We start from the raw sequence: 10,676 nt of genomic DNA, 5'->3' as shown, positions 1-10,676 counted from the left end.
GATGGATGGATGGATGAATGAATGAATGAATGAATGAACGAACGGATGAATGAATGGATGGATGAACGAACGAACGGATGAATGAATGAATGGAAAGATGAACGAACGAATGGATGAATGAATGAATGGATGAATGAATGAATGAATGAATGAATGAATGGATGGATGGATGGATGAACGGACGGACGGACGGACGGACGGACGGACGGACGAACGAATGAATGAATGAATGAATGAATCAACGAACGAACGAACGGATGAATGAATGAATGGATGAATGAATGAATGAATGGATGAATGAATGAATGAATGAATGGATGGATGAACGAACGAACGGATGATTGAACGAACAAACGGACGGACGGACAGACGGACGGACGGACGGACGGACGGATGGACGGACGGACGAACGAACGAACGAACGAACGAACGAACGAATGAATGAATGGATGAATGAATGAATCAATGAATGAATGGATGAACGAACGAACAGATGAATGAATGAATGGATGACTGAATGAATGAATGAATGGATGGATGAACGAACGAACGGATGAATGAATGGATGAATGAATAAATGAATGAATGAATGGATGGATGAATGGATGAATGGATGGATAAATGTATGGATGAATGAATGAATGAATGAATGGATAGATGGATGAATGAATGAATGAATGGATGGATGGATGAACGAACCAATGAATGAATGAATGATACGGTTCAGAGTCCATGATGGTTGCTTGATAAAGTTAAGGTCTGTGTTGCCGTGCTGTTGCATCATTTAGTGTTAATATTTTCGACACCCCAACAACATCTCACTCCTAACAGCACTATGTTCATGGAGGCTGAGAGATCGTTTTATGATCCTTGACTTTATGTTTAGAACATATAAATTAATGTTTTACATCACAAGCCCCCCCCCCCTACTCAGAAAGAAATAAACTCAACAGGATAGAATAACCAATCAGACAACAACACACCCAACGGGGCGTTTCTTTACGGTTAAGGTGCAGACTGCAGGTGAAGCAGATCAGAGCGTGGACATAATAAACTGGGTCTGATAATGTTATTCTTTGTTGATGTAGACATTTTTATTGCATTACTTTGATCAATTAAAATAATTTTAACTATTTATTATTCCACTTACCTGTGGTATGCTTCTATAGTGATTTTATATACTGATCTTAATCTTTTATTATTATACTGTCTTGTCATGAACTTTACTGTGTAACATAAAAGGGGTGAATATGACGTATTCAATCTCAAATTTGGTTGAAAAATATAAATTTTGTGAAACTGAAATTTAATAAAATTGTCCTTGGAGCACCACCTTCGTAATGAAGGAAAAATATTACTCATTAATGATCAGCCGCTACTTCTAATCAATAAAGTAACAATTAATCAGTCTCTCAACTTTAGGTCGTTCGTACCCTTTGAATTGACTTGACCACAAAGATAATGATATCTGAACAATGACGTCCTTTTGAATATTTATTGAATAACATGAGATTAAACAAGCGGAAATACTGGACGTAAAAGCAATGAACATATGTGGAACACAGAATATAGCTTCAACTAATAACTAGAAATAGATAAATGAGAAGAAAAGACATAAAATATTGAGGTGAGAAATGCTAAGTGTGTGGATTTATCAGGTGTGTGTTGTGCATAAAATATGTTTCGTTACTGAGAATAAGCTATCCTTGAAAGGAGGAATTCAAACAAGCAAAGATGTTACGTTTGCAAAAAAAATAGAGTGGATCTTTACTCTAACCCCCAGCAGTCGATTGAATGAGCAAAGTTCGACTTCTCACCAAGCGGTCTGGAGATCTGGTCTGTTCGATCCGTCCAGGAAGGGCGTTTAACCCTATTACTGGCTGGATGCTTCAGGAGGGCTGTGAAGGCGAGATCTTCAGCCAGGTGTAGAAGTGAAGGAGGTTTCTCACCAGAAACCTGTGGGTTCTGCTGGTTCTGCTCCGTTCAGTCACTTAGCTTCTGGGGTGGTTGAATGATTTCTCTATTCCTTTTTGTGACCAAAACGTATACGTTGCAAAGCTGGCCGGACAATGAAACTTATCAAATGGTCTAGCATTGAAAATCAGTTTCAAAATAAAAGCTTCAGAAATGGTAAAAATGTTGGAATCAGTCTATGAAATAAACGGGAGACAAAAATGTTGAAAAAGGAAGAAAGCGCGCGAAAAAGCGTGATCTTAAGACTGGAAGAACTTAGAGGTAAAGAGGGCCTGGTTTCTTCTAGAAAACTACCAAAAATAGGAATCTTGGAAATCGTGTTTAATCCAGCTTTATCCCTCTCTCTCTTGTGATGTGACTCTTGATCTGTTCCTGTTTTCTGACTTCTGGCTCTGAGTGCTGCGCGCCAGGGTTTGAATCTGGGGGCCAGAATCACCCAATCCGTGGGGATTTGAGGTGTTTTACGACTGGAGGTAATTTGCATGTCCCAATGAGCTCTGGATATGCAAATATCAGGGGCGTAACTTTATTCTGGTCTCTGGATGTGTTTATTCTTAATGCTGAATTAACAACAAAAGGGTTTCTATCAAACAAAGTTTGTAAAACCCTATATGTGTGTGTGAATCCTGCATGTGGCACATAAAACGCTTCCCAAAGTCCACATAAACACAGAAAAGCAATTCTCCAAGCTTTGGCGGCTACACATGATTATTTCATGGATTTTAACCTCAAAGTAGTTGTGAATCTTCTTCTGTTAGGAATAAAGGTTTGATTACACACATGTAATAATAGGACATTTTTTCTGGAGCTGTGAAGAGATGTTTTATATGTTAGATCCAATTAACTAAAGTCCTGTCTTTTAAAACATGATAAAACTTATGAAGGGTCACGTGTTTCACACAAAGGATCTTGAGTGTCTGTCAGGAATTCTTGCAGACTCTCCAGGGGTCGACCTGCTGGAACCAAAGCTCCTTTGAAGGTGACAGGTTGAAGTCAACCAGAGTTTCGAATGCGAAATAGTCAGGGTTCTGGCCAGGTTACTAAGAGTTTAATGACTTGACATCTGAGTGGGAAACAGTGGTTTTAGGAACTTTATTGCCCCTCTGCTGGGAGAGGAACTCTGTTATCTTGAAAGGTACTCCAAATAAAAGTTGGCTGACCAAATGGTCAACACAGGTTATCACAGTTGTTTCCAAGGATGGAACGCTACAACTGTCGTGTACTTTCACAGGATGTGACAGTGTCTGTGTCCTGTCTTTTCTTGATTTCTCTGTATCAAATCAAATCAAACTTTATTTGTATAGCACTTTAAAAAAATAATTTCACTCAAAGTGCTTTACATAAAACATAATAAAATTGTAAAAACAAAAGACAATGCCCACAAGCCCCACCCCTCCACACACACGCACAAACACACATGGACATATTGCCACACCATAAAAGAATAAATAAATGGTAAAAGGTGTATACTTTTATAGCGCTTTCTACCCTCCTTCTTTTTACCCTCCTTCAAGGGCCCAAAGCGCTCCACAGTCACAGACCCATTCACCCATTCACACATTCACCCATTCACACACTGGTGGTGGCTCCGCTGCCGAACACTGGCGCCAACCTCCCACCAGAGGACATTTGGGGTTCAGTGTCTTGCCCAAGGACACTTTGACACATGGGCAAGGCGGGAGTCGAACCCGCTCACTTCTGATCAGGAGTTGACCGCCCTACCACTGCAGCACCAGTACCAAATAAATACTAAAAAGATAGAAAACAGAAATCTAGAAATCTGGCTTTGTACTGCAGTGAGGAAACAATATTATTGGGACTTGTCCACACCAGTGACCCCCCAATCAAGTTCACAGAGTACGCTACTACAGGACCCCCCAGATCACAGCAAAGAGCCCGACCCGGGAGATCCCGCTGCAGAGACCCTGTTCACTGAGAAAGGTCAATCACTGATGTGGAGGATCCCTCAGAGGAAGACACTGGAGTTACACATGTAAAAGGAGTAAAATAGATTAAAATGAATAAATAAAAAACAGATATAAATAACAAGACAAGTAAAAATCAGTAAAATAAATAAATATTGATTAAGTAAAAATAGAGGATAAAACAAAATATCAAATCAACTAAAAGCCAGATTAAAAAGGTCTTGAGCCTCCCTTTAAAAACATGAACAGTCTCTGCGGCCCTGATGCATTCTGGGAGGCTGTTCCACAGGCGAGGTCCATAATGACTGAATGAGGCCTCGCCGTGTGTTTTAGTATCTGCCAGAGATGTAAATTAGCATGGTTGCTATAATCTGGTACATTTACATCTATGACTGAATAGATGTTCATTAATGTTCATGGTCCCTAATAAATACATAAATAGTAGGAATGATAGTTTATCAGTTTCTGCTGCATCCTTTCGTTCCTTAATCCTAAAGATATTTTCCAAGATCGATATAATCGATTAATTTCATTCAGAATCGATTTTATGATGGTATCAGTGTATGAATGGGTCTTTGACAGTTAGGTGCTTTGAACCTTATAGGAAGGTAGAAAAGCGCTATTCAAGTAACGCTGCTTCGGCCATCTGTCGATTCTGATAACAATTTGCCTCAGATCGATCTAATTGGATCATAAGAATGCATTCATTGATCGGGCAGATTAATTGTTACATTCCTACCAAAATTGCATTTGTGAGTTTTTCTTTTTGTTAGAAGACCATTGACTGCAGTAGAATGATCTTCTTTCCATCAACAGCTCTGCTGCACATGCACTAAACCCTCATCTGTTCCTAGTGTCTAGTTCAGGTTCTGGAGAAGAGAAGATGGAATCTTCACATTGACTGCAGTCAAACTGGAAGGAGAAAGAATCAGGATTTGGGAGGAAGTTCTGTCCATGAAGATCTTCACTTCCTCGTCCAGCTGACATCCGGATCAGAACCATACGGCTGGACATCACCCAGATTGATGGATGATTTTATGTAGCAACGGTGAAGATTTATGCAAGCAAGACCAGACCGATCATATCAGGGGTGGAGCTACTAAGCCACCCCCCCTCAGAGGAGATCTTGGAAACAGAGGCTTCAGATCATCATAAAAAATGGCTTTTAAAGACATTTAAGTTGTGGGATTTTGGTTAAAAACTTGATAATCATAATTAAAACACTACTGGGAATGTTTTTTGAGGTAGAAATATTGTCATGGAGACTTTAATCATGAAATCTGGACCATTTCATTTATATTTTTGATGATATGATGATAGATCAGAGCCTGTCAAATATTTTCTAATGACTACTAAAGAAAAACAAAGGTGTTCACCAGACTGTGGAAGGTTTCTCTGAACAGCTGGTCGTCCTGGAGCATCTGCTGGGCCAGCTGCTTCCTGTCCTCATTGCTGCGACACACAAACCTCTTCTGCATCAGCGCTCGGACGTACTCCACCACCATCAGCCACTGGGCCTCCTCCTGCAGGCGCTACAAGAACCCGATCAGCACCAACTGCGACTCGGTTAAGGTGCGGATCAGGAGCAGATGGTTACCTGGCAACAGGGCGGCCGGACGAAGCCGTGGAGCTCCAGGTGATGCTCCAGGATGCTGCATAGTTTGGGGGTGGGGTCTCCCTGGACCAGCCAGGGTCGGGTCAGCAGGCCGGGCAGGAAGGGCTGCAGGTCCAACAGGAGCTGATCCATCACCAAGCGGCACGCCCGGCGGACTGCCCGGTCCAGCGCCGCCAGAGGGTTGGGGGGCGTCCGGGAGAAGTGTCCCGCTGACTGAGAGGACTGCTGCAGCTGCAGGGTCTCTGTGGACTGCCTGCATGGAGACAGTCAGACCGTTGTCATGGAGACAGACAATCATTAAACATTAAAGAAAATGCTCAGAAATGGTACATTAATGACAAAGACTTGAAGACACTTACTTTATGTGTATTTTTTTTTGTGTAATTGTGTAAAATTATGGAAGCCTTTGGGTTGAAAAGAATTTTTTTTTCCCATTTTGATATTTTCCATAATTTTTATTCAAACATTTCAAGCTTTGTCTCTTAATTATATGACTTTAAACCCTTAAATTTACAATGTTAATGTCGTAAATTTACGACTTTCAATATCTTAAATTTCCAGATTTTTTTCCAGTAAATCTACAACTTTAAGGTTGTAAATAAAATGTTGTTTTTTTGCTTATAAATGGGACTAAAACTCTGCCCTAAAATGGAAAACAAAAAACTGTCAAATTAGTTTCAAAACCCCAGAATGAAATCATTGTTTTGTTGTGTTTTCACTTTTTAATGGATTTGGGATTTTGGTCAAATCAGATTTAATTCTGCAGAATAAACATAATTTCATGCAAAAATCATCCTAATATATACTAGAAGACAAAGGAAACTGTAATAATTTAAAGAGAACAAAACGATTACAAATATTTGTGACTTTTTGTAATCAAGCATAAAATATAAAAACCTGGAAGGAAAACAAATGAACACAATCTGTTCTACAGGAGAGTGAATGATGAAAAATGTCTTTATTTTTCTGGACGGACATTTGCAGCTGCATCCCGTCCCTCTGACAGAGGAGCTGAAGGCTTACTTGAGAATAACGCAGTTACTGATGGAGGCCAGCAGGTAGTGCAGGTAGAACCTGTTGCTACTCGGATCCTTAAGATGCTCCTTCCCAAACTCCACCAGAGCCTCTCGAAACCTGGAGGACAACGTCAGAGTCGTCTATAAAACCACGTCTGGTTGTCAGGCGGCTGGTGGTGCGTTCAGGAACCTCACTCAGGCACCTGTTCAGCAGGTTTTCTATCTCGTACAGCCCCATCTGGATGGTCTGATCTCGGAGTGATTCTCCAATCATGAGCGCCACACGGGCGTTCTCCTCCAGCATCTGCAAAGCAGCAGATTAGGATTAATCCATCTGAATCAGGGAATAATCCTGATGGAATCAAACAAAGATTGTCTTTGGATGGATCTAAATAGAGATTAGCATCTAGCTCTGTATGATCTCAAGATGTGGTTCAAATGAAAATAAATCTTTCTTGGACACCCCCCAGCAAAAAAAAAAGAAAAAAAAAACTTTTTTCAGGTAAAACCCAGTTCAGCTGCCCGACAGAACCACAGTAGAACATACAGAACCTTTCCTAACTGAAGCCTCATTTTCCATTCTTCTCCTTTTCCAATGGTTCTGCACAGCATCATTCTAATCAGCTCTCTGTAACAATGAGTGGTATCCCATAATGCACCGTGGGTCCACCACTAATGAGTGTTTGTTTTTTCCATCTGAGCTTTCCAGACGTTCAGAAGAGAAATTATTGATGATTCTACAATTTTTTACATTTAGAGAGTTACTAAAAATCCTTGTCAGCTCATTTAGAGTGAAACATTTCGAGTCAAAAGCATTAAATTCATTTTTTAAGGTTTTATTTATTTTTTTATACCTAGAACTTCATGACTGACCAGTGAAACGAACACGTATGAGTTTTTGTTTCACATTTCAATCATTTCTGCTTGTTTGTCTGCGCACACGGTGCAGGTGTGTCTCTGCCGATGGTCCAGGTGTGTCTCTGCAGATGCTCTAGGTGTGTCTGCAGCAGCCCCACCTGTGTGATGATGGTAGGAAGGCTGGTCAGGTAAAAGCCTTCGTGGTCTGTGTCTGGCTCCTGATCTCTCTGCCAGTCCTGCAGCTCCACCTGCAAAGCTTTGAGCATCCACTCTGACACGCTCTTCTGCAGACGACAGACGCAGACAAACATTCTCAGGAGGTTGACCAGCAGTTTCTGCGTTTACCTGACAGAGTTATGAGGTGAACCATTCTCTGCGTTTCCTCTCACCCGCACGCTCTGCACGTATTTGCTCTGGAGCTGCTCCAGCCCCTCTGAGGAGATGAGGGGTCCCAGCACCGCTCGGTCGGCCTCCGTCACCAGCTCAGGGTGACCCAGCATGTCAGGGCTGCAAGAGCAGCAATCTGAGCTCAAAGCCACGCAGTCGACAACTGGAGTCATGGCAGACGTCTCATCAATGCTCATAGTTAAAAGTGAGTCTCATCAAGGCTGATTGACTTCAAATCATTTGTTCCCTGACAGAACTACAACAAAAAACTGATTCTGTTTGAACAGAACTATTTAAAGATTATAAAAATAGTTAAAAAACAACATTCTCATTTTAGTTTAAACATTTCACAACATCTTATTATATCTGCTTCTGATTTACTCCAGAAAAAAATATTTTTAGTCTAAAATAACAGAAAATGTTACTATAAGATAGAAGATTACATATTGAAAGCAGAATATCTGTTAATACTCAGTCAGTTCCATTGATTTTTGTTCAAAAGCAGAAAGCAGAAAGCTGAGGTTTTCTTCTGCTTTTGCTGTCAGAAGGGCTGTAAAAACCTGGTTTCTGGAGTCTCCCTCATCTGTCAGGTGTCTCACCTGTTGTAGATGTGCAGCACCCAGTTCAGCACGGCAAAGATCTCGCCGCTCTCCAGATCCCAGCTGCTCACCTGAGCCGCACAGAACAGGTGAAACCACAAAACAAGCATTTCATTCAGAGTCTCAGAGACATCCCCCCTCCCTCACCTGTGTCAGGTGAGTGTGTAAACAGTGGTGGGTGGCCTTCAGGTAGGCAGCTGTCAGCTGGTAGTGTGGGGGGACGCAGTGCTCCAGCAGATGGCGTACCGTGGCCAGGTCAGCCATGACAGCGTGCTGCAGGGCGGAAAGGTGACCCGCCAGACCCGGACCACGAGTGTGCAGGTAGGAGACGCTGCGAAAGCGAGCGGACACCGCCTCCTCCAGCACCTGGGAGGGGGGGGGTCAGCAATCATCACAGCCCTGAACATTTCTGTCACATCAAAGTGATTCCTTTTTTTTAATCCAAGAAAAGCTGTTAAGTTCATGACCTTTACTTTGAAATGCATTTACATTGACCTTTACTTTGAAATGCATTTACTTTGACCTTTACTTTGAAATGCATTTACTTTGACCTTTACTTTGAAAGTCTGGTTTACCTGAAACCTGAATTCCATCTCTTCAGACCTGCACACCTTAGAAATGTTTTGATCAGGACTTGGTTCATTTGAGTAAAACTAAATTAAATTATAATATGAACTAAATTAGAAATGAACAGATTTATGTTGGACACAAAATTCTTAAAATTACATACGTGAATTCTTGGCTTTTTTAAAATCAGTTTTAGATCATATTTGAGCAATAAAACAAACCAGAGTTGATCAAAATGTGATCTGTGTCAAAGTTTATGGTAAAAATTGATACAAATTATTTTTTTGGTATTTAATTTAGACCTAATTTTAAGAATTAAATTGTTCTTTTTTGTAACATTTTAAAATGTTCAGCTAGAGCCCCCTATAAGTGAAACTAGGAACTACAATCATTTTCTTAAAGAGAAATACAACAGAAGGCAGATGTGTTTAATATATTATTCATCCTTTTTCACTTTTCAGTTCATTGGGTTTTAAAATGACTTGTTTACATGGTTATGTTTAACTATATAAATAATTTGATTGTGTCTGTGGTGCTGCTGCCTTTTAACCCTGGAGAACCCATGAGGTCTAATTGAGACATGATTAATTTTTCTGTTATTGTTTCTTTTGTATATATATATATCTATACATATATATATATATATATATATATATATATATATATATATATATATATATATATATATATATGTATAGATATATAGGCTGCAGTTCATTGCTGCAACTCAAAACAAATGAAAACAAAAAGAAAAATAGTCAAATCAACTTAAAAAGTTCTAAGGAAAACAGTTCTTGGGTTCTTTGAAGTGAAAATCTTTGACTTTGTCGTCATTTTAAGTGAAACGAGACATTTTTATTTGGCCAATTACAACAAAAGTTAAATTCTAATATCAGAAATCAACAAACACTCATCACGAGTTTAAACACATGTCAGACAAAAGCAGGAAAGAGAAACAGGCGGAGCGTCTAGCCTATGTCCCATGAGGCGCCGCTGACCTGGAAGAAGCGAGCTCGCCAGCATCGAGGTCGTCCGGGAGGGAGGGGCCTGCCGCCGCCACCACCGCCTCCTCTCTGTGCCAGCAGAGCGCGGTCCAGGGCCTCCTCGCGCTCCACTATCCGCACGGCGGACACGAACGGCGTGGGGTTCTGTGGCGCCAAAGCCAGAGCGCTGCTCACCACCGCCCACATCTCCTTCCCTGCAGGGGGGGCATAGCTCCACCGTCATCCATGTTTGCTAGTTGATCACTGAAACAAAAACATCACCCCTCCTCACCCAGGGCGTCCACCAGCTGCTGCACTCCAGAGAAATACTTGGCCGCCAGCTCCTGGTCATCAGCACTTACAGCACTTCCTGTCGGCCCGTCAGCGCCGCCGAGCTGCCAGAGGATGTCGTCCTGCCAGCGCTCCAGATCCATCAGCCGGGCGTGGGCCTCCAGCAGCCGCCGGGACTCCACCAGACGCTCCGTCTCCAGAACCAAGCCCTGGACTGCAACAGACGAGAAGGTCCGGAAGTTCTGCTGAGTTTAAGCTTCACATCAATCTGATAGTTCACATGAAGAACCGGCGACCCAGAAGTTCTTAGACTCACACACTGTTATGAGGATAATAAATCGACTTCATGGTTTGTTTTAATGACATTGTCAGATGTGCTATGGATACAGCGGCTGGACGGCTCAGTGGGATCAGTATAGGGTTTACACGCAGGAGTCCTGGGTTTGATCTCCTGGGTGTCC

General features: G+C 41.5%; 1 protein-coding gene across 1 annotated transcript in view; it reads right to left on the bottom strand.

Moving 5' to 3' along the window:
• The window catches only part of exoc3l1 (exocyst complex component 3-like 1), a gene marked incomplete in the record, with an annotated part of 32,089 nt that overhangs the window by 3,230 nt on the left and 18,183 nt on the right, over positions 1 to 10,676 (bottom strand). The window contains 10 exon segments of the mRNA XM_024282747.2: positions 5,276 to 5,431; positions 5,497 to 5,767; positions 6,538 to 6,648; positions 6,734 to 6,834; positions 7,547 to 7,672; positions 7,778 to 7,895; positions 8,375 to 8,445; positions 8,522 to 8,740; positions 9,940 to 10,139; positions 10,217 to 10,429. Of these exon segments, the coding sequence (XP_024138515.1) occupies positions 5,276 to 5,431; positions 5,497 to 5,767; positions 6,538 to 6,648; positions 6,734 to 6,834; positions 7,547 to 7,672; positions 7,778 to 7,895; positions 8,375 to 8,445; positions 8,522 to 8,740; positions 9,940 to 10,139; positions 10,217 to 10,429 (1,586 nt within the window).

Source organism: Oryzias melastigma, linkage group LG6 (genome assembly GCF_002922805.2).
Source record: "Oryzias melastigma strain HK-1 linkage group LG6, ASM292280v2, whole genome shotgun sequence".
Lineage (NCBI taxonomy): Eukaryota > Metazoa > Chordata > Actinopteri > Beloniformes > Adrianichthyidae > Oryzias > Oryzias melastigma.
The sequence above is the reverse complement of the archived record's forward strand: the minus strand, read 5'-3'. Positions and strand labels throughout refer to the sequence as shown.